This window comes from Sphaeramia orbicularis, chromosome 13 (assembly GCF_902148855.1).
Source record: "Sphaeramia orbicularis chromosome 13, fSphaOr1.1, whole genome shotgun sequence".
Lineage (NCBI taxonomy): Eukaryota > Metazoa > Chordata > Actinopteri > Kurtiformes > Apogonidae > Sphaeramia > Sphaeramia orbicularis.
Genome location: NC_043969.1, coordinates 16,955,147 through 16,979,119, shown reverse-complemented (window position 1 = coordinate 16,979,119; position 23,973 = coordinate 16,955,147). Strand labels below are relative to the sequence as shown.

At 38.3% G+C, this 23,973-nt stretch overlaps 3 protein-coding genes and 1 long non-coding RNA gene across 21 annotated transcripts in view; 1 reads left to right on the top strand and 3 right to left on the bottom strand.

Moving 5' to 3' along the window:
- Positions 1-264: 264 nt before the first annotated feature.
- On the top strand, positions 265-2,284 carry c5ar1 (complement C5a receptor 1). Its single transcript, XM_030152069.1, has 2 exons — positions 265-576; positions 822-2,284. Exon 2 carries the CDS (start codon positions 834-836, stop codon positions 1,857-1,859), a length of 1,026 nt encoding a protein of 341 aa, XP_030007929.1. The 5' UTR covers positions 265-576; positions 822-833; the 3' UTR covers positions 1,860-2,284.
- Positions 2,285-2,524: 240 nt separating this feature from the next.
- Positions 2,525-3,387, bottom strand: LOC115431594 (uncharacterized). Its single transcript, XR_003937115.1, has 2 exons — positions 2,729-3,387; positions 2,525-2,695 (listed from the first exon to the last, which is right to left on the bottom strand). It is a non-coding gene; the product is annotated as an uncharacterized LOC115431594 (long non-coding RNA).
- A 235-nt stretch (positions 3,388-3,622) lies between these two features.
- Positions 3,623-15,752, bottom strand: dact3b (dishevelled-binding antagonist of beta-catenin 3b). Of its 2 annotated transcripts, none has more exons than XM_030153144.1 (4): positions 15,089-15,752; positions 8,953-9,085; positions 7,991-8,101; positions 3,623-5,405 (listed from the first exon to the last, which is right to left on the bottom strand). In XM_030153144.1, exons 1-4 carry the CDS (start codon positions 15,317-15,319, stop codon positions 3,925-3,927), a joined length of 1,956 nt encoding a protein of 651 aa, XP_030009004.1. In that variant the 5' UTR covers positions 15,320-15,752; the 3' UTR covers positions 3,623-3,924. The 2 variants fall into 2 exon arrangements, with proteins under 2 accessions (XP_030009004.1, XP_030009005.1); XM_030153145.1 differs by lacking the exon at positions 15,089-15,752 and adding an exon at positions 13,439-13,533.
- Positions 15,753-20,280: 4,528 nt separating this feature from the next.
- gramd1bb (GRAM domain containing 1Bb) overlaps positions 20,281-23,973 on the bottom strand; it is a 176,814-nt gene continuing 173,121 nt past the window's right edge. For all 17 annotated transcript variants that reach the window (XM_030152862.1, XM_030152870.1, XM_030152861.1 and 14 more), the window contains 2 exons: positions 23,845-23,965; positions 20,281-22,527 (listed from right to left, as the gene is read on the bottom strand). In XM_030152862.1, the coding sequence (XP_030008722.1) occupies positions 22,438-22,527; positions 23,845-23,965 (211 nt within the window). In that variant the 3' untranslated portion in view covers positions 20,281-22,437. The remainder of the gene's footprint in view (positions 22,528-23,844; positions 23,966-23,973) is intronic.

Genomic DNA, 23,973 nt, shown 5'->3' with positions numbered 1-23,973 from the left:
TGAATAAGTTGTATATATGGAATATTGGTTGTGTTCCTGTAAAATGATAATTATGGAATTGACAATAAAGTATTTTGTCCCACTAATACAGGGAATTACATGTGTGCTGATGCTTTACATACTGTAGAACATATTTGTATAACAGTGGTAGTAATAGTAATAGTAGTAGTAATAGTAGTAGTAATACTTTTTTTCTTAATGTTGAATATTGTGGAATTTACAAATTAAAAATGAAAGAAAGAAATCAAACAGAAATACTTCGATTCAAGCTTTAAAAACTTTGATAGTAAAAATAAATTTCAGGAACGCTGTCACGTCTGATTTTGTGTTCAGTACTTTTATGTTATCGTTCAAATACAACATGCTGAATTGAAGAAGAGGCAGATTTCCTTACAGAAAGTTACGTTTATTTTGAGAACATATAAACTTGTAGCCAAGGCAGGAATCTTGTGCAAGTTTCAGTGGGTATGTATACAAGAGGGGTGGGGTATTAGAAACATCTTAAAAAGCAGAACATCTCCAGAACAGCTTCCTCCTACAAGTCACAGTGCAGAAAGTGAACAGGACAGTGAAGATGTAAGTAGAAAAATAAGCTCTTTAATTATTACCTCTAACTGAATGTTGATGATCTATATATTAAAAAAAAAAAATTTGGAAATTGGAAATTTAATTGTTAATATTTACTGATGTTTTCTGGACTGTGTTAAATTCATCTTTTTAAATTTCTGTTTGTATTTGCTCATATTAAAAAAAAAAAAGTGCTTCTATATTAGTTTAAACCTGACACTGACACATTTTCTACCAAATGTTTGAATCTACAGCTTGAACCAACCATGGATTATTACGATGGACTGGGATTTAATTATACTATCGGTGATGATTACACGCCACCTGACTTTTCAGGCCCTTATGTCCCGAAGATTCAACCGATCCAGATAGCAGCTCTGGTCTGCTACGGCCTTGTGATCCTACTGGGTGTTCCTGGTAATGCCGTGGTGGTATGGGTGACCGGTTTCTGCATGCCCCACTCTGTCACGTCCCTGTGGTTTCTGAACCTGGCTCTGGCTGACCTCCTGTGCTGCCTGTCCCTCCCTCTGCTCATGGTTCCTCTGGCTCACGACGGTCACTGGCACTTCGGCTCGCTGGCCTGCACTCTGCTCCGAGGCGTGTTTTACCTGGTGATGTTCTGCAGTGTTCTACAGTTGGCTTTAATCAGCCTGGACCGCTGGTTGCTGGTGAGCAGACCTGTGTGGTGCCAGAACAAAAGACGACCAAGGAAAGCTGGGTGGGTCATTCTCGGTGTGTGGTGCTTGTCTCTGATCTTCAGCATCCATCAGTTTGTCCACACCGCTGCAATAGACGCAGGAACAGAGAAGAAGGAGTGCAACCAACCTAGATCCTGGTTCTTCTTCTCCTTCAGATTCGTGGTAGGGTTCATCCTCCCTTTCCTGATTATTGTCATCTGTCACTGGAAGGTGTATGGGAAAACATCAAGTGGACTTTCAAATGGGACCCGTTCCAAGAAAACACTGAAGATCATTGTCGCTGTGATACTCAGCTTCTTCCTATGTTGGCTCCCTCTACATATTGTGGACATGATCATGTTACTCACCCCACGGTCTTCTACTCAGTACCCACTGGTCTACCATGCAGAAGTGATGACAGTCTGTCTGGCATATTTTAACAGCTGCCTCAACCCACTGCTTTATGTTTGCCTGGGTCGTGGCTTCAAAAACACTGTGAATCGCTCTCTGCGCAGCGTTCTTCACTTCATTACTGAAGAACCTCAAAATAGGATGAGCACCACCAACAATGACACCAAAAGCTCAAGCACTGGAAGGGAGATAACTAAAGTATGATGGGGTGTTGACTTGGAAACGTGTTGTGATATTCTTCCTGCTGCAGTTACTCTGACTGCACAAAGATCAGATATCCTAAAACTGGATTGAGTCATAACCTATTGACACATAACGGCATGTCAAACCGAAGACGACTTTTTGAAAGTTTGCTGGCACGCAATTCTAGAAAGAACTAAGGACTGATGCAAAAATGCAGGAACTGTTAAACAAAAACACCCAAAACATCAGCAGCAGTGCAAGTTTTACAACTGTTAAAATTCTGCTTAATTTCAAGACACTTCTGTTTTTGACCCATGACTTAACACTGTATTTCTTGAGGCATTTAATACAAACACGGTCTAAATGTATGTGTAAATGTATATGATTTAATTTATAGACACAATTGGTGTCAGAATAAAGATTAATAAGTCACATATTTAACAAAACAACAGCGACACAGATAATCTAACTCATTTGTACAGGATATTCAACACTTCCTTCAGTTACATTCTCTTGTGCAACTATTGTATCGTCACCCCACAAGAGGGAGCTACACTTTAAATATCTGTATGAAGTGTCTGAAATGGACCTGTGATGCACTATACCATCCACCATGTTAAAACATTAGCACTGCAATGCTTTTATGTTAATAACTAAATAATAAAGATAATATAAAAACACAAAAATCAATACCAAAATTGTCTTTATTTACAAACTACATTCATCCAAACAAGGCCACATGATGGTATGTACAATACACTACAGTGCACAAGATAGTGTACAGTGTATATTATCCTGTGTTTTGGTGAAATTCAGTTATATGCACATGCATGTACACTGATGAAAAACAATGACTTCTGATCCTTTTTTTTTTTTTGTTTTGTTTTAACTTTTGTTACCATTGGTCCCTAAGCAGGCTGCAGAAGAAGAGAGGTAGTGGTAAATTCACTTAAATGGGAATCCTTAGCTAAACGTCTGTTTGCATCATAAATAGATATTTTTTCTGCAGGGCTTTGACAAGTTGCAGGACATGTCAGTGTGGTAAAAGAAAAAAAAAGAATTAAAATAAATTACAACAAATATATTTGTAGAATGAGACTTGAAGATGCAAACTCTATGACAGCTAATCTTTTGTAATTTCATTTTTTGTAAACTTTTACAAAATAATACAAAAAATGACCCATAAATGAAGGATTTGATGAACTATAGAGGCACAAGACATTAGAAAATGTGGCAGCACACTCAAACAGGTAGCTGATGGAGATCCATTTTATACACAGTGTAACGTGGCATCATATTTATTTTCTGATAGAACATTAGTCTAGTGTCTCATGGTTGCCTGATCTAACACATAAAGACCCAGTGCTACTTTTGTGGCAGTTCGCAAATGATTTTTTCCTCAAAATGTACCCTTTCTGAAGTGCTTTATTACCATCTATTGTAACATTCTCCTCTGTGTTTTGGATTGTTTCAATGAAAATCATGTATTTTGTTATATTTAATTTACTGACCATGTAGATATTAATAAAAGCTCAGATTAAAGTTGAGGGTTATTATATCAAAAACAGACAAAAGTGACTTTTGCAGGAAAATCTATCATTAACTAAACATAAACCCAGCGTCTCCATCCACTGCCATTTATCAGAGTACATGGGTTTTACTGTTGAATCAATGTTGTAAAAGATGACGCTGTTTCCGAGTTCAATACGGAGCCTCTGAACGTCTAAATGGGTCATATCTGATGACCATGAAAAGATGGCAAACTGTATTTTACACCAATTATTTACATTTATTGATATGAGTAGTGGATCAACAGGTATTAAACATTTTAGATCAGTTTAAGACTTTAGACGGCGGTGGATGTTTGGGTCTTTATGGGTTAAAATCTGACAAGATTGCAGTACTGATAAGTGATGTCTGGCAGATTTTTCACTTAAACTACACTGTAAGTAGAGGTAGTAAGAGTATAAAAACTGACATTATTATTATTCAATCTGATTAGTGACTTTGGACATGGCTCCATTAAAAATACCTTTTGCAACACAGTATTTATGGTTTTGTGTGAAAATGAGTTTGCATGGCTCCATCATACAGTTGTCATGACTTTGAGGGATCCTGAGCGGAATCTGAGGATCTTCTTTTTGAGAGCGTGGGAGGCTTTGATCTTCACAAAGGCTTTGGGCTGAGATGAAGCATTGGCAGTGGCCTGTGGTGAGGGTGAGGAAGAAGATGAGGTAGAGGCAAGGCGTGGGGGCAGCTGCTGTGGCCAAACCAGACCCCCACTCTCATCTGAGTCACTGGACAATGAGCTGGAAGCCGGCGAATACGCCTCACTCATGCTGGATTCAGACTCTGCAGGTGCAGCTCCGGCATAGCCCTCCTCGCCCTGACAAAGAGGAGCCCTCTCCTGAAAGTCAGAGTGCTGCCTTCGATGGGTTTGCTGCTGGTGGTAGTTCTGTGTTTGGGAATGAGGGCACGGATGACAATGGCGAGCTTTTCTGGGTGCACGTCTGTGTGCTTGTCCTGGGTGTGTGTCCCCCTCGTCCTGGCTAAGCTCCAGGTTAGAGCACCAGCGTCGACACCCGTTGTTGTCCATGTGGAGTCCTGGAGATTGGCCTTTGTTCTGAGCAGCATCCCCTCGGCCTTGGTTCCTCTCTGTTGTGCTGTATCTGCGTTCTGGGAGCATTCGCTGGCCCAGGAGGCTGTTTTCAGACTGGGATCGACTTTTACTACTGGATTTCTTGGACCGCTGTCGGTCATTGTGGCTCTTTTTTGAACTTCTGGACTTGGAGTTTTGGTGGTCAGGACAAGCTGTATCATGGTTAGGCTTAGGCTGCTCTGGGTTGTAGTGTCTAGGGGAGCGAACAGGGGCATGGCAGGCTTGTCCGGGTATATACTGTGCACTGACTAGATTGTGCTTGTGATGAATAGGGGGTTGTGGATGTGGATAATGATGGGGGGATGTGGGTTCACAACAAAGGTCAAGAACCCCAACACCATAGTTGGGGTCCAGAGAGGGCAGAGGTGATGGTAGCCTCCCAGCCAGGGAGTGTGGCCTGGACTGGGGGTAGGGCAGAGCCAGATAACAGTCCTCCTCCAACGAAGGGGCCTCTCCGCCACAGGCTTCCCCCTCGAGGAGGTCACAACCCCAGCCCTGGCTCTTAGGGTTTGCTAAAAGGTCAACCTGGGGCTGGTGATAGGGGTCAGGAAGGCGTTGCTCTGTGGTCAGGGAAGGAGTTCTCCTGTGTAAAGATGAGTATATGGGGTCAGGGGTCACAGTGGTGCGAGGCTGACATGGCCGTGGTGAGAGGGTGTGACGCTGGATGAGACTTAGGATGTAACCTTCAACCCTAAAGGCCTGTTGGTAGTCATCCTCAGTCACTGGATCCACTGCTGGGTGCTGATGCCAGGTTTGGGTGTGCCCTTTCGGGTCCCAGGATGAGGAGTCCAACCCTGTGGCTTCTTCAGCGATGCCCTCCAGAGGTGGGTACGGGGCGGAGAAAGAGCGGGGTAGTGTGGTGCGAAGGATAGGCGTATCTACCTCTGCATTGAATGAAAGTGGGTCACCTATTTATAGAAAACAATACCGTAGTTAGTAAGGCGGAGTAGTGATAAAATAATGCACATATTAAATAAACTCAACACTTATCCAATAATGCATGGTATACGCCACATAGATGTTGTATGATTTGGAAAAAAAGACAAGACAGAGGTACCTTTACTGAAAAGTCCACTATATATTGAATTACATGTGTCCTGGTGCATTACATAATATTGTAGAATATCTAACACTGGTAATAGTAATAGTAATAGTAATAGTAATAGTAGTACTTTTTTCTTAACTTATTGTAAATATTGTGGAATTTACAGATTAAAAATGCAAAAAGTAAATTAATCTACCAGATAAATGCTTTGATTTAAGCCGTTAATACTAAAAACTGATTTCAGGAACACTGTCATGTCTGATTTTGTGTTCAGTACTTTTATATTATTGTTCAAATACAACATGCTGAATTGAAGAAGAGGCAGATTTCCTTACAGAAGGTCATGTCTATGTTCATTTCATTTCATTTCATTTCATTTCATTCATTCCAATCTAAATGATTGGAAAGGAGCAGGATGAAGAAAACTTATAATACCTGCCCCTTTCTTGAAACATCTGGTTACATCAGATACGTTGCCATTACAGTTATTACAGTAAACAGTTTACCTGATAGTCCATGCGAATAAAATAATTCCAACATCCATAAGTTGAATTATGTCATTACATGCTTTTATAAAGCTTCTCTATTCTTTCCCTATACAAACTCTTAAACTGAAAAAATATTTGTAAAGCTCTTCTCTTCCACTGCCAAAGAATTCCACATCCTGACACCCACAACAGAAATACACATTTTCTTCACATTAGTCCGTACCCTTTGCTGTTTAAAATTAAACCTTTTGAGAACATACAAACTTGTAGCCAAGGCAGGAATATTGTGCAAGTTTCAGTGTGTCTGTATACAAGAGGGGTGGGGTATTAGAACCATTTTAAAAAGCAGAACATCTCCAGAACAGCTTCCTCCTACAAGTAATAGTGCAGAAAATAAACAGCAACAGGACAGTAAAGATGCAAGTAGAAAAAAAGCTTTTTAATTTTTACTTCTAACTAAATGTTGATGATCTATATATTTAAAAAAATTATTGAGATTTAATTGTTAATATTTACTGATGTTTTTTGGACTGTGTTAAATTCATCTTAACCCTTTCATGCACAGCAGTCACTCCAGTGGACAGTTATTCTCCGGCTGTTCTCTTGTATTTTCATGGGTTTTGTTGTTGTAGTTCCATATCTGCCAACTCAGTGGTCACTTATGCACCATCTCATACACTGACATTCATACCATTACTGTAACTTTGCTGTTTTTGATAAACCTGATTTGCAGTGACCTGTTTGAGTGTAAATCAATTGCCAATAAAAATTGGGAATATGATAAAATGCGAAAAAAACAAACAAACAAACAAAAAAACCCATCAGATTAGCTGCATTAAAAATTTTTGATTTTGTATATCACTTTCTGACACTCAAAACTTAAACACATGGTGTCCAGTGGAATGGACATTTCTGGAACTCCACAAAAAATTATGAACAAATTAAGTACATTTGTTTCTTTATTGCTTTAACCCAAAAAAAAAAAGTTAAAAAAAAAAAAAAATCATCTCAATCAAGGAAAAAAACTGTTCAAATGCAGTTTTTTGGATCGGAAATTTTTTTTCATTCAAACACTTTTTTTATTGAATTTTTTTTTTTAGTTAAAGCAATAAAGACACAAATCTACCTTCACAAAAAACAGGTTTATTAAAAGAAATCAATTGCATTGTTTTTTCATGCCTAAAGAGGAATAAAAACACTCAGGAAAAAAATCTTGACTAAGGTTCTCATAATTCATGCATGAAAGGGTTAAATCACTGTTAATAGAATAGAATAGAATAGAATTTGTTTATTTTCATTGTACATGTACAAAGAAATTGAAAAGTGCAATCGTCTTTAGGTGCCATAAAAGTATAAATAATGTAATATAAAAGAGTATAAAAACTGAAATATAAAAGAAAAACCCTGACGACATAAATATCTAAAAAAGCAGCATAGAAAAGTGTCACTGGAAGTATAAAAGACACACAAAACACCATCATATACCCCTAGACAAATTATATAACCAGGAAGGAATAAACTGATGTAACAATTTCTGAGTTAAAGTTGGAATTTGATTTAACAAGTAAAACCTACATTTGACTCCAGATTAAACAAGTTGATATTTTTTAGATAAAAACTTAAATTCCCTTTTTGTAATCTAATAAAACAATGTGTATATCTCAGCTCTGGTGTCTGTTCTTTCCACTTAAACTCATCTGCTGATTTTCTTACTTCAGAGAATTAAGGGTATGGGAACTGACTAATGACCAGACTAACTGCTTGAGGATAAATTAAAGCTTGACTGAACTAAATAAAGCTGTCTCAGTGTACACATCTAATGGTACACAGCAGATGCCACACCAGAATAAAAAGAAAAAAAAAAAAAAAAATCAACATTCACTTTAAACAAATGGACATTATGTATAAAAATACATAAATGAAGCACTTCATTCTTTTCAGACACACTTGCATTTCTTACCCACAGACTTTGGCCTGTCATTACTATAAGCCCAGGAGGAGATGGTCTCTGTGGGCTCCGTGGAACAGGATCTTCCTTTTGGCGACTGACCCTCACTTGACTCATAGAAACCTATAAAAATGTACAATTACAACAGAGAAGAGATGACTACCCTATTCATCATAGCTCACTGATTACTCCAGTTCTCTAAAAATAAACCAGGTTTCTGAAGGAAACGCTTCACTGCATTTCACAAATGGAAACAAAACAAAAATGACAAACAACTAGAGCATGAAAAAACAATAAAAGCGAAATTAAATTTAACAATACTTTTTGCATAGACTAAAGCATATCACTATTTTAAAAATGTTTCTAGTGGTGTTGAGTGAATGGAAGACACATATTTATGGAAGAGGATTAGGGCCATTGAAATAAACAAACAAAAATGAAAGTCCAATATCTATTTTTTAATTATTATTCTGAGAAAAAAGTCAAATTTCTGAGATTAAAGTCAGATTTCTGACTTTATCTCAGAATGTTGACTTTTTTCCCCTCAGAATTCTGACTTTTTTTCCTCAGAATTCTGACTTTAATCTCAGAATTCTGACTTTTTTTCCTCAGAATTCTGACTTTTATCCCCAAGAATTCTGACTTTAGTCTCAGAATTCTGACTTTTTTTTTTTTTCATCAAAATTCTGACTTTTTCTCAGAATCCTGACTTTAATCTCACAATTCTGACTTTTTTTCCTCAGAATTCAGACTTTAATCTCACAATTCTGACTTTTTTCCCCTCAAAATTCTGACTTTAATCTCAGAATTCTGACTTTTTTCTCATAATAAAAATAAAAAATATATTCTGGACCTTAATTTTTTTCCAGTGTCCCTAATCCTCTTCTGTACATATTAACAGGCATATTAAAAAAAAAAAATCCTTGAATTCACATACGTTACAGTAAGAAACAAACAAACAAACAAAATAATACCTGAACTGGGTCGACTGTCGCCTGCGTCTCCTTGTGCTCCATCATAACAGCCGTCGTCGGTGTCGATCCTCAGCTCTCCCACCTGCTTTTCCAGAGCTTGCATTAGCCCCCATGGGGAACTCTGAAGAGCACTCTGCAAAAGAAACAACCACACAAACTGTTTACTTGCTTTCTGCATTAAATTGTGCTGTAATTTTAGAGCAGACTTTAATTATCAGCAAACAGAAAGTAAAAAATTCATGAAAGCCGCACAGCTGTGAGTACTTCACTCCTTATTTTTCCAGCTGCACATACCAGGTTTCATTTGATTTGAGACTCAGATAATCAGGCACCTGTGGGGATGTTTCGTGCAGTAACTCTACTTCATACAAACCATATATTTATTCTTGATCTTAACTATTTGTACTGGGGAGAGTGTTTATTTTCAGCTGACAGAGATAGAATAGGCCTAATGAGTAAACACGAAACGTCACATCAGATGAAGTCACAATTCTTCTCTGCTACTAAAAAGCAAAGATGACCATGAGGTCAGTGATGTGCATTGCAGCGCTCTTATGTAAGTTAGCTCATATAGAAGAAACAGTCAGTTGGAACATGAATAATTCAAGGGTCTGTCAAGGCTGGGGGGTGGGGGCGTGGGGGACCTATATGTGAAATCCCATTCATCTGACATATAGATGAATGGGATTTCACATATAGGTCGGACACACACATACAAAAAAAGAAAGAGACATTTTACAATAGGAAACAAACATACATACAAAGACACTTGTCCGTGTTTTAACTCCAGGAGCCTCCACTTTCTACTTTCAGCCTGCAAGCACTACATAAAAGACACAACTGCGACACCTGACCTCAGAAAATTACCCTCCATCTGAGAATCTGAAGCTCAAATTGGTTGTCATAAAGATGAACCTGCAGGATTTACACACTTAACAATACATACACACTCTGGAAAGACAGTGAAATTGGACGTGCTGGTTTGGCTACGTTGACAATTCGCCCTGGTCTCATGTCAACATCGACTGACATGCACTTACATCAGCAAAGACTCGCATCGCAGTGCCAGTGCACACGGTTTAACACTGCTGACACTAAAGGCTCATTAAGTGACTTCACCACCAGGAGATTGAGTGTGTCCTCATTACAAGGTGGCACTTTTCATATTGCAAACCATAAATGATGAACAGCCTGTCAGACAACTGTGGTCTTCTGCACTTCCTGAGCACTGTCTATGTACATCTTTGTCAATTTACACACATATGTTCCACGACAACTGAAAAATCACAGTTTGCTGACTGGCAAAGATAGTCATAAAACTATGATCAGACTGAAGAGGGAGGCCTTTGTGGCAAATTTGGGATTTGTGATATTGGGCTGTATTAATAAAATTTGACAGGGCTTGAAATTTAACGCTGGATGGTTTGATAGAAGCCCGGAAGGTATGAGAGCTGATAAATTGAATAATCACGCATGAAACACAATGTGCTTTAGAGTGTCTTATTAAGGGAATCCCCTTTTAGAGCTGCACTTGTTCTAAATGATCGGTTTTATGACTCTTCCTCCACAGGCAAAACGCAATAATGGCATATGATCATATCCTGTTAACAGAACACAAAACATAGTCTAGACTGCCTGTGATCTTTTGGGTACTGCACCAATCAGTGCTTGAGCTCTGACTCCTTTGTGCTGCAGACTAAATGCCGCCATAATGCGAATGCCGCAATGCCGAATGAGCAATTGACCCAAACTAACCTATGCTTCCCACACAACCTCTTCACCCCAAACACTCATCTCTTCTTTTGTCTCAACAAGGGTTCGCATTGTTTTACCGTAAACAAAGCATTAGCATCATTACATTGACATAGTTCTGTGTGGCAGAAATGAATGAATGAATGGGGGGGGGCTTTGTTTTACCCCTGAAGTGAAGTAAAAGAGTAGCTAGCAGGAGGGGAGGCTATTGGGAATCAATTAATCAATGATGCTGTTTCACACAATTGATTGCTTACCGCCTCTTCTTGACCATACCCACAAATACACACACACTTATTAAAACGTAATGAGGCAGAAAGCAGCAAACCTTTGTGGACGGACAAACCAACCGAATGCACCGTCATATTTAGTGGTATAGCTTTGGATCAGGTTCATAGCTGGGACCATTGTGTAGACTAGTCTTTGATTGTGCTCTATTATTAATGGTCACACACTGGTTCCCTGACACTCTGTGCACTGTATCATTACTGTTTTACTGCATCCTCTGCCCCAGGCTGATGGGGGATGGGGGAGACAGAGGACATGGTGCAGCCAGCCTCACCTAACCATTAAGTTGTTACACAGCGGGTGCAGGACAGATCAGGACTGCCTGCTCTTTCTGTGAAAGACAGTGACCAGCAGGTGAATCCAGGACAAAGCCAGGACTGATTACTGGTTAATTTCCCCTACAACATCCTCATCTGATGAAAGAAGAAGAAAAAGATGGCTCCACAAAAGGAGAAGAGACAAATAATCACTCCATTGTATCTGTAAGGGACAGTGAGAGCATTTTTAATCTTGATTGCATAGAGACAAGAGCTTTTCTACAGGACAGAAAATAAAGCGCAGCGTCGACCTTGGCTGATTTGTCATCAGTTGAAAGCTTTAGAAAATACAGTGTATTGCCAGGATTTAAAATCCAATGGAACAGGGAACACAAGGCATCCAGGCTCACTGTTGGACCCTGTATAATTAAAGCGATGTTGTGACTGGCTCCACACAGAGAATGCAGTGGGAGGCCGGAAACACATAGAAACCCTGCCCCCAGTTTCACTGCTTGACTAAACCACTGATCCTGTTCCTCTTCAAATACACACTCACACACACATATAATTATGAGACATTATTTGAATGATATTAAATCAAATTTTCATGATGAGCTCTAATTTGAAAGAGGTTAAATTTGTCCAAACACAGAGAGGTGCACACAGTGTTTACATAAGTGAACGCTGCTCATTAACATGCAGGGACTCTGGCTTACATGCACATTGGCTTGTGAGCAGGGCAGCAGGATCCAGTGGCTGTGAATGGAGTCTCTGAAGAAAGACGTGCACCAGACTGGCTGTGCATATGTGACTGACAGCGCTGGGAAAACTAGCTCAGAGAATGATGTATCTGCAAAAGCAATATTTACTAATGTACAGTGAACCACCTATTTTGTGTGCATATTTATGGGAACGCATAATGCATTTCAGAGGACAATTTTCTTAATTGGATGTTGGACGTAAACAGAGATGTTTGAGATTTCCTCTCTGTGTGCCTAAACAAAGCTACAGGAAACCACCCACTGATCCAGCTGAGTGATCAGTCACTGCTGAGTACACTAACTGCCCTACAGTCTATCTATGATGCTGCTGTCTTAACACAAGGACACACACAACCTGATCAATAATGTGTCAGTAGTAGCAAAAGCACAAAACAACCTGAAAATACATCAACACTAGGGATGTAATGGTTACCAGTATAACGATAAACCACGGTAAAATTGCCAACGGTTAGTATTACTGTTTAAATTCTAATTATCGTAATAACAGTGTTTGATTACCACACTTTTCCAGAGAAAACGCCTATGTAAAGACATGCTTTATGTCAAATATTTGAGTATAGTTTTAATTTATTACAATTTTAATTGTATATACCTATTATTTGGAACCAATATTCACTTTTAAAGTCTTTGAAAAGGTTCGTTAAGCATTTTTGTGTTATTTATGCATAAATTATATACATTTTTCAAATCGGATTTTATATTTTTTTGTGTTTTCTGGCCTTTTGTGTTGATATAATAGGTTAAAGTGAAAAAATAAAAGGCAGATGATATAAATGAAGTTGTGTTGGAAACAAAGATACCAAACATGGGTATAGTAAACATTTGTTTATATAGTATATAAAGGCAAAATCAAAAGTACTGAAAAACAGACAAAATAGGCTCAGACCCCTAAGGGTTAATACTTGAATATTTCTGCCAACAGAAAGTGCATTGTGCCAGTTATTTTATTTTATTTTATTTATTTTTTATTTTTTTAAATACAACTTGGTTAAATTATTTCAGTGTGTGTATAAGTACTTTTTGAACATTTTGAGCACAATTTCAACAATACCTCGATAATAATGATAACCGTGATAATTTTGGTCACAATAACCATGATATGAAATTTTCATATCGTTACATCCCTAATCAACACACACACAGGAGGAAAGTACACATGCTTTCATGCAGGTCTTCTGATTTAGTATCCACTAAGTAACAGATTTCCTTATAGTCTCTGAAACCAAACTCTTCACCACACAGGGGGCTGCATGTATACAACACACTCATACACAATTCATACATTCTGCTCCTCTCTCTCCAAACACACACACACACCTACACCTACACACACACGCACACACACACACGCACACACACACACACACACACACACACACACACACACACACACACACACAGCAGGACCTGAGAGGGAGGTCAGAGCTTCATGCTTTCCCAGCTGCTGCCTGGCGTCCCACAGCTGTCAACACCTTCACCACCACACACTGTATCCACCAGGACAAGGCCTCAGTCTGTCTGGGGCCACATTCATGTCCAACTCCATGGACGCGCACGCACACGGACGCACGCACGCCGGTCTTACAACCTGAAGGATAAATTTTAGAGAGTTTAACCTACATTGAAAATTAGATCGGGGATTTGTTTCGGACACAGATGGTGACCTGATAGCATGAAGACCCTTCTCTGAGGAATTGCCCTTGTAATTACTCACACGCTTGGATAAGCATAACACTTAATAAACATCGATCCAAAGATGCCTTGCGCAGAAAATGAAAACCAGAAATAACGCAGCCCTGAGGGGAAACGCGTGTCACTGCGTCTTTTGATGTGAAAATGACTGATTCCTGTTAGTGTGTAGTTGGGAAACACGGCTGAAAGCGCTGACAGCACCAAGGATATCCATTTGAGTGTGGCGCACTCCTGACCTGCTGCCATGGATTATGATGGATGGCCATTTGTTTCTGCAAAATGAAGAGATCAAGCGCAAATGTGGACCCATTCAGACAAAGATGAAACAGTGCCCATATTGTGCCAAAGGCTACCCAAATGACGCCAGTGTACCAGCAAAACCAATGCGCCTTATCCACACACACACACTGGGGCCTCGATCGGCATCATTAGTATTCTGCTCCATATGCGCCTATTGTTAGGGCCCAGGCGGAGGAGAAGGAGGGAGGGAGTAGAGAAGGAGGTGTGAAGAGGAGGCGGCTGATTTAATTTCTTTTTCACCCTCTTTAATAATGGCTTCCTATTGTAGCAATGCTGAGGCGGCTTGCTGGCTGCGCAAGAGCAGCAACAAAGCAACACAGTTGTACCAAATCCCAAACAATAAACTTTTGCACAGACAATAAGAATTCAGGCCATGGAGAAGAGTATTTAGCACAGTGGTAGTGATGCTCAGCCATGCGTAAAACTTTGCTTTGGACATGTGTTTGCACTGGAACTTCTCAAGTGAAACCTCAGATCAGTGTCAAACTGGGACATGTGTGGCAACTTCTTTTACGCACCAACAAAAACACAATCAATCAATTAATTAGATCAATTAATTAGACTGAGAGACAGAGAGTCATTACAGCATAAATGTATCTGCTATGACAACATACAAGCTGAGGTATAAGTCATTCCTTTATGATGTGGATAGACTTCCAATAGGAGCGTGTTAACTCGTAAAACCTACAAAAGTCTGTGATGAGGGAACAATGGGCCATTAAATAGTCAGTCTGTACCACAAACGGCGGGTGCTCCACCCCCTGATTTCGCTACCCATAGGCATAAATCTCAGCCCAAAGCACAGAAATGCATTACATCCTTTCAAAGAGAGAGCCCATTAATCAAGTTGAGTAACTTTTTTTGCAGATAGGGGTCACCGCCAGACAAAAGGCGCAGCCCAAACCTAGAGTCCATCCAACGGTCAAGCGGATAACAATGAGGAGAAGCTGTATTGGACTATTGGATATTCAAAAGTATGTTTTGTGGGGAAAGTGGGACATAAACATGGGGTGGGGTACTGTGGAAGAGCTGCAGGAATCTAAAAGATGCGCTGCAGAAACTTACCAGCTGACGCCTCAGTGTCAAGTTTTCCTGTCCCCAGCTGCTGAAACACGGCAGGTCTCCTCTGGTCTTGTCTTGGGGCAGGGGGTCTGCCAGAGCCAGCGCCCCCAGCACCAGACACTCCTGCCTCTGTTTACGCAGCTCCAGCTCACACAGCCCGGCCAAACTCGCCTCCAGACACTCCTTGGTCCGACTGCGCTCCACAGTCACTGGGAATGAAAAGGCACGGTGCATGCCACCAAAAAAAATCGTTTTTCTGCACAATGAAAGTTAATCTCTTATATTTTATATCTCGGATTCAATAGTGGAGACAATTTTACGAGTGCATCCGCAGTCTACTAAAGGCCATGCTGTATGCCATTCCTGCTGGAAGTCTGGTTTCCTAACAGCAGCATGGTTTCCCCCTGACTAGGAGCTACACATTTTCTATTTCGCAGCTGTCAAACCCAAGCATGGAGCTCCTCCCCTTGCTACATCCACGGTGAGAAAGTAGGAGTCATCCACCCACAGACATCCACCCCTTCACCAATGCAATGTCAGTGCTCATTGGACGCAGTGATAGGCTGGGGACTGCTGCGCCCTGCCCCATCCCCCTTGATCCATTCTGGTGACGCATCGACCTCACCCATCTTCACATCTCCTTGGATTGAAAGTAAAGGATTATTTCATGTCAGTTATTTCTGCGAGCAGAGCAAAAATGGATTTCCTTGGAGATTTTTCATGTTTGAATACAGCACAAATACACCAGGAAATAGACGGTAGCACATGCGCCTTTAACACAATCAATCTTTTTTTTTTTTTTTTTTTTTTTTAAATTTTATTTAGAACAGCACATTTGTTACAAAAATAGCTTATTCTCTACATGTCAAATGTACATATGAAAAATATTTGCAATAAACAATATTTTATAAGCGCTTACTTATAATCATGTATAGAAAGAAAGGAGAGAAGAATAAGAGGACAGGAAAGATAGGAAAAAAAAGAAAGAAGCATACCAATTCATACCAGGGGTGTTAAAGTTCAAAGTTCAGATGAATACACCAAGGGAAGCACAGATTTCAACAATCCTTATTGCCTTTTGCTTTTTAGAGTGCTTAATAGAGAGAATGTATTGTTTAAAGTTATTATAAAATGCAGTAAAGCATGTTGTTTTTGCTGAGTATTTACAACAGTGAATATGGGATTTCGATAGTAAAATTAAAAGATTTATCAGGTATAATGGTTCACTTTTGAGCAAGCTATTTTCAAATACACCAAACAATACATTCCTCCAATACAACATAAAATGTCTTTCAATGTTATTATGAATAAAATCACAAAGTTTTTGCCAAAAAGTTTTAACAGTAGGGCAGTGCCAAAATAAATGAACAACAGTTTCAGGACATACATTACAAAAGCTACATTTTATATCAATATCTTTCTGAAATCTATTTTTAATATAAGATTTAGCTGGATAGAATTTATGTATAAGTTTAAAGGATATTTCTTTAACTTTATTGGTAATCAGATATTTGTTAGGGAGAAGCCAGACCTTTTTCCATGGTATATCATCTACCAACCTATTCCAATGAGATATAACACAGGGTAATGTTGTACTATCTCTTTGGAATAACGCTCGTATAAATTTGTTGTTATTGACAGGATACAATCAATCTAACAATTAGAGAAAATAACATTACAGATCAGAGTGTGTGATGCACAAACACTGCTTTTGCAAAACATTTGTGTATTTTTTTTCTAAGCAACTATTAAGTGTTTACCCTTTCCTTTTCTTAACCCTTTTAGCTCCTTACCTGCATTGCCACATGATGTAAAATAACATCTTCTAAACCCCAGGTGCCAAACATGCGGCCCATGGGCCAAATCTGGCCCACCAAAGGGTCCAAACCGGTCCGTGGGATGAAATGCAAAAATCACACTAAAGATGGTGTCAAAATCATTTTAGTTGAGGTTCCACACACAGACCAATATTATCTTAAGATTATCAGACTAGCAAAATATTGTCATAATAACCTAAAAATATTTAAAACTGCAAATTTTCTCTTTGTTTTAGTAAAAAAAAAGGAAAATTACATGAAAATGTTGACATTTCCAAACTATCCTTTTACAATAAACATGTACAATCTGAAATGTCTTAAAAGAAATGAATGTAATTTTAACAATATCCTGCCTGTTACTAAATGTTTTATGTAAGTTGTAATGCACGTGTGTAAATGATAAACTGAGGCAGAATATTGTTAAAATTGCACTTATTTTTCTTAATTCATTTCAGGTTGTTCATGTTATTTAAGGAAACTTTGTCAATGTAAACATTTTCATAATATTTTACTTTTTCACTGTTTTTATTTTACTGGTCTGGCCCACTTGAGATCATATTGGGCTCTATGTGGACCCTGAACTAAAATGAGTTTGACACCCCTGTTCTAAACTATTATAAACTAAATTCACTTCCAGATTTGGTAACATGTAAAATCTAACCATCCAGTAACACAAAAAGTAGTGTTTTCTCTATCTATCTATCTATCTATCTATCTATCTATCTATCTATCTATCTATCTATCTATCTATCTATCTATCTATCTATCTATCTATCTATCTATCTATCTATCTATCTATCTATCTATCTATCTATCTATCTATCTATCTATCTACAGTCTTGCGCTACAGCTCTAAAAATAACAATGCATTCAGTATACTGTATGGCATCAATATTTTACAGTCTTTTTTATTTTATTTTATTTTTAAAGTGCAGTAAGAGATTAATATTTTATCTCTATGCCATATTTGTTCCTGCTTTTTTTTGTCATTCTTACCTCACTTTGAAGTCTGGTGAGGTCACAGTGCATACTGGGTCAAAAAAAAAAAAAAAAGTAGTGAGTAATACCTCTTAACTTTGTTATTGCTGAGAATTCTTCAACTAAATAATTTCAGTTCAGTCGCCCGAGGCAAGCTAAAAATATCTTGTCATTTTTATTTATTCTCTTCCTTTTATTCCCTATGTTTTAAGACAAATAGCTGTTCTTTGTGCTCATATTTTCTCACACTTCTCCAATTTTCAGGACAGTTTATTTACTTAAGTTTCAATGCATTTGAGGAGAATTGTTGATTTTTTAAAACAGATTTAAACCTGAACACAGGGAATAATAGCACAGAAAATATGGTTCCACACATGCCAATGCAACAAATGTAAGAAGACATGAGAAGTAGCAAGATGTGACATCATAAAGGATCTGTTGCTGACACTGAAAACTGATTTGCACATTGAAGCCAACTTAATATTCATTTTTCCAGTATATACAGTGCATATATTTTAATGACTGACATTTGTTTTGTCTGTATTATAACTGTTTTTTTTTTTTTGTTAGTTTTCAACAGAAATGACATGTACAAATTTCTGTCCAAGGGTAACTTACCACATTATATTTAAATTTCAGAGGCTGCACTTTTCACCTGTACTTGAATAAAGAAGTTGAATCAACACTTCCTCTTTCACCAGATTTTTTTTCTTTAACTGTTTTAATCTGTGCTTCTGCTAAAAGTATATAAAGCATGAACTTTTGACACTTGTGCATTTTATCCCAACATCACTTCAAAAAAGCAAGAATCATGAAACTTATATGATCATCAATATTGATAGAATAAAGTTTAAAAAGTAAAAACTTCAAAAACAGACTCATTATTTGTTCAGTGTTTTTGTTTTTATTCATATTTCCAATCTCTACCTCACATGAACCAGAAAGCCACTTGTATCGTCTGTCTCTATGAGGCAGTCATCAGCAAGTCAAAACCTACGCGCAGCGCAGGTTAGATTCTTTTGTCAGTGTATGTTCACACTGCAGATATACACAACATATACTTACAGTATATTTATTTCATGTATAAATTTCACTAAAAGTCTCCCTAGAGATCAAAACATTTTCTAAAAAAAACATACAATAGAATTGTTTTTTTCAACAGAACTACACCAGTACATATTTTATCAAGACACACTTGAAGAAGAGCATTTGCTATGAGATTGATCAGTGGTTGTCATCAGGAGGTTGTGTGTGTTATTTCTTGTGTTAACCAAGACTGCTGGTTAGTACTGTGTTGGTTGGGTGGCATTAATTCCTTGTTCGCTCTGTGAAAACAAGGCGAATGCCAATTAATACAGTCAATGGAGTGCACAATTCATTAGTTGTCAATGACAAAATGGTGGCATCCAGAGTTCACAGATTGCCTTGGTTGCACAGCTGTGCAGCTACAGCAGTCAGTACAATCATTCATTTAACACAGATTACAGTGTGAGTGCACACTAGGAAACACAAAAGCAAAAAAGGGTTAAGAGATCACCTGCTTGTATTTGTGGTTACAAAACTGCTGCAACATGTTTTGAAGGGAATGATAAAGGTTGAAAATCCATAATTTGCACATTAGCTTAAGGTGGTAACATCTAATTCATGTCTGCTATGGCTGATCCTTTAAAACTGGACCAAATATTTACCCAGTTTGAGAGAATGTGCGTTTTACAGCATTTCATTATCACTGTCTTTCTAGCATTTACCATATCCCTTTCAAAACGACTGAAATTTAGAGGAAATGTGACACAAAAATTATAAATAAAGCATTTGATAAGAAAAAAGTAATACACTTTGAAAACCTCTTAAAGCAATTCAATCACATTTTCATTTACAGTATATGCCATTCTGTACCATCATACACAGGAAGCAGAGATTCACTGTAATCTTTCAGTGGCATCATGATTGTGAAAATTATTTCTATAAAATAGAAACCATTTCCAACCACTAACATTCATGTCTTAAGGTTTTTGTGTCACCATTACTCAGTGCCTTTTGCAAACGTTATATTCTCACACACACAGCAGCGGTCCAATCCTGAAGCTTTTCTACAGTTTCATGAAGTCAGTCAGTAACACGCCGCAGAGGCACACAGTAAAGATTCCTTTTCCCTCATAAATCACTCACTCCCACCTTGCTGTGAAATAGACAGTGTCTTATTTTGGAGTCGCAAATATTCTATTTGGGCCAAAATAACTCTAAACCACAACATAACAAAATGAAAAGTCTGGAAGTTGCAAATCACAAATGTTAAAATAAACCGAGGAGCACATCACACCTCGCTAAACCCTGCATTCATCTTTCAAACTAAACTGCTGTCATTCTTTATCTGAAAAGGTCCTAAAGTGCTTTAATATCTTTTTTACACTGGGAAGATTTGTATTGTTTTGGAAGTGCTTTCATTGCTGAAGTTTGTCAGCACCAAGTGGTCTCGTGACAAACTCTTGATAGATGCTCTTACTGCACCTAATTTGGAATACATATACAATACATGAAATGCATGGTAAATATTTAATTTAAAATAATGATTTCAGGTGAACGTACATTTCTTCCTTCTTTTGGTTCATTTAGTTGTGTAAATTCTCATGCTTTTGCATCCAAGACAGACACTTGAAATGGGGAGGGGGAAGTTAATTTGGGTTGCAGAACATGTTTTTAAACTAAAGGTTTTGAGCCACTAATGTGTTGACATGGACAAAAGTGGCTCACAGAGGGAATATGAAGAGTTCACAGTGTTCCAAAATGACATGTATTCATTCACAAGAAAAATACTCCAAGTAATGTTTATCATTAAATTTTCAAACTAGAGATTTTCACATTTGTCCCTCTTTACATTTGCAAACAATTTATCTACTTTTGATTTAGCATTTATCAAAAAAATAGTTTCATTAACTTTTAGCTTGTGTGATTAAAGTGGAATTAACCCTATTTAAATGTTGGACATGTCATTTTGGAACAAAACTCTCCGGTTGTAAACTGTACCCTGGCAGGGCTAATGCAAGGCGGCATTCAAATGCATTAGCATAAAAAAAGGCAGCGCTGGCTGTGTGAGCCAGAAAAAAAACTAAGAGACATACAAGTGTGGAATGGTAAAAATGTCACACTTTCCAGCACACTCTTGTGCGTACTTGCATGCACGCACGCACATACACACTCTCATTCACACAGACATAGACATGCGCGAATATAATCGCGCAAATGCAGACTCATACTTGCACACTGGACATGTCACAGACATATCTGGCATGCATTTCAGTTTCAGAAGAAAACACTTTTTGTTAGAAATTCTGCTCTAGAGCTCTGATAATTTCTTTATGTACATAAATTAACAATAAATATAGGTAATGTTTATATATTTTGAAATATATATTAAATAATGAAATATTCTCATATATTTCAAATATATTCATAGAATTCTTTCTATTTTGAAACATCTTAGAGAGATATAATCACAGTTTAGTAATAAAACATGTAAGAACACAAGTCTCCCTACAAGTGTGGCTGCAGCGTCCCTTTTTCAGACATCTTATGATCAAAGTTGAGCCTTTTTCACACTAATACATTCTAGTTTATCAGAAAGAAGGGGAAATGCAGCCCTGTGTGTTAATACAAACTGAAATGGGACAGGGGCAGCTTTTACTGGAAATGACTGCGACACCAGATTCCTTTGAAATGGCTAAAAGGATAAAAAATACAGTTTAAAAGCTTACCATAACTGTAACCTAAACAATAGATAAACCAGTATAAATATTGCAACAGTCTGACAGGGAACCAGCCCTGACAAGACCAATAAAGGCAATAGAGACTAATCTGTGGAGATAATGTTCCAGCTACAATACTTTTTTCCCTTTATGTTTGTGGCAGAACACTACAGTCTGATCAAGTGGAGGTTTATGAAAGGGACGCTGCAGCGAGGCCCTCTAGGGGACGATTGGTTTGGAACAGTCGAGAGAGTGAAGAAAGCCATTAAGACTTGAACGCACCCCCCTTAACTCTCCTCTTCTTCTGTTCTCAGTTTTTTGACACACGTAGATGGGAACTGGACCACATTAACACTGACTGAGGGGAGCTAAGTTGTCTAAAAGCATGCAGTAGTCTTCCTTCTGTCTCTCTACCACTCCCCTGGTTGACATGGCTTACAGTAGGATGCACTTGGAAATACGATTAGAAGGAAACAGTCAACCCGCAGGTGTAAGACAAGGTCTGGGTCTTGCACCTGTAAAAGCCTGTTGGGGACACCTCAGTTCCTGTGTGAAAGGGGCACTTCCTGTCCATGGTTTCCTCTTCCGAGTGTGTGTGTTTGTGTGTGTGTGTGTGTGTGTGTGGGGTGGGGGGGGGCTCAACCTCTGTGCGCAGGAGACGACTGTTCCTCTGTTTGTCTCCATTGGACCAGCTCCCTGTTGGTCCCGCCTCCCCCTCTGTCCTGTCTCTGTCTTGCTGCTGCCTGCATACTGGTTCACAAACAAAACAGGTCCTATATTGCACAACATGCCCTCATGACCTTGTAGTGATGTGTCAGTGATAGCGGCTTCTCTTCTCCTCAGCCTCAGAGCCGTAGTCCCTTAAACCAATGCCTCGCTGGAGATTCAATAAAGAGTCTTTCATCTAAAAAAACAAAACAAAACAAGAGTACAAAATGATATTCGTCATATTTAGATCTAACATCAGCTCCACTGTTGAGGAACTTTAGTTTCTTATGCATATCAGTATTTAAGCAGGTTGAATATACACAACAAAAACTACAGAGCTAGGAAATACTAGAAAATATAAAGTAATGTGCATATTTAGAGAATAAATGATGTACATCGCCTGTGTTACCACAAAGACGTACAGATAGAAGCCCCAGAACACTTCTGTCCTCGGGGGGGTTTTATGTTTTTATGCTCTTATGTTTTTATGTGATAGGTAGAAAACACATTTTGTCTTTTAATTCTATTTTCTTTTTAATCTAACTTAATCTTAGCTATTTACACTCTGCATTTATTTATTTATTGTTAATGTGGTGTGACTGTTTCTGCGGAGCGGTGACCATATTTTGAATTTCCCCTTGGGGATTAATAAAGGAAATTTATCTAACTATCTACAAAATCACATTTGTAAAAGTGATTTTTTTTTTTTTTTTTAAAAGCTATTTATAGGAGGTGGAGCCCTAACAGCCAATACCTGACACCTGATAAAAGCCATATCAAGCCCCTCTAACACTTTCTTCTGGTCCTCAGCCTGGACAGCTCTGCAGGTCAACACCGCACTTGTCCTTTTTTTTTTGTTTCTTTCTTCTACACTGTTGTCCATAAATTTAGAATAATTTTGTTTTCAGACATATTCCTCTTTTTATTCCTATTTATACACATCAGTAATCACCTTTGACCAGGTACAATGATTACATACTGAGTCCCAGTTACACTTTATCTACCAAGAAAAAAAATCACACTGCCACAATCATTTCATGAGAAGAGGAAAAAATATTTTATTCCAAATTTATGGACAATAGTGTATTACTAAACTTTTCAAATTGTTCATATTTAGTTAAAATACTAGGCTGTTTTGTTTATGTTGCTCTATTTCAGGGGTGGCCAACTCTGGGAGAGCCACTATCCTGCATGTTTTAGATGTTTCCCTGTTCCAGCACACCTAATGGTCCTTATCAGGCTTCTGCAGAGCTTGATGATAGGCTTATCATTTGAATCAGGTGTGTTGGAAGAGGTATACTTCTAAAACATGCAGGATAGTGGCTCTCCAGGACCAGGGTTGGCCACACCTGCTCTATTTAATGGTAATTCGAAAAGAAAATAACCAAATTGTAAAATAACCACAAGACATGCAATTTCCACTCTGAATTAAAGTATCAAAGATGCCGACTTCTTTTTAATGTATTGACTCTGTTCATATAATGTGGATTAAAGCCCCTTTGTGTCTGATTACCTGGTCTAACAGCACTACTGATGACTTGATGATCTCTCTCCACTTCTGCAGCTCGGAGTCATGGTAACGCTGCTGTGCCTCCAGGAGCTGGGCCCATTCCATCTGTGTCTGAGGCAGTTTACTGGGAAT

Excerpts from the sequence above, each read along its gene's own strand:
- c5ar1 (XM_030152069.1), top strand. The coding sequence starts at position 834 with ATGGATTATTACGATGGACTGGGATTTAATTATACTATCGGTGATGAT.
- dact3b (XM_030153144.1), bottom strand. The coding sequence starts at position 15,319 with ATGCACCGTGCCTTTTCATTCCCAGTGACTGTGGAGCGCAGTCGGACC. Across the intron at positions 8,102-8,952 it reads CGACAGTCGACCCAGTTCAG|GTTTCTATGAGTCAAGTGAG; the intron begins GTATTATTTTGT and ends ACATTTTTATAG. Across the intron at positions 5,406-7,990 it reads TGACAGGCCAAAGTCTGTGG|GTGACCCACTTTCATTCAAT; the intron begins GTAAGAAATGCA and ends TTCTATAAATAG.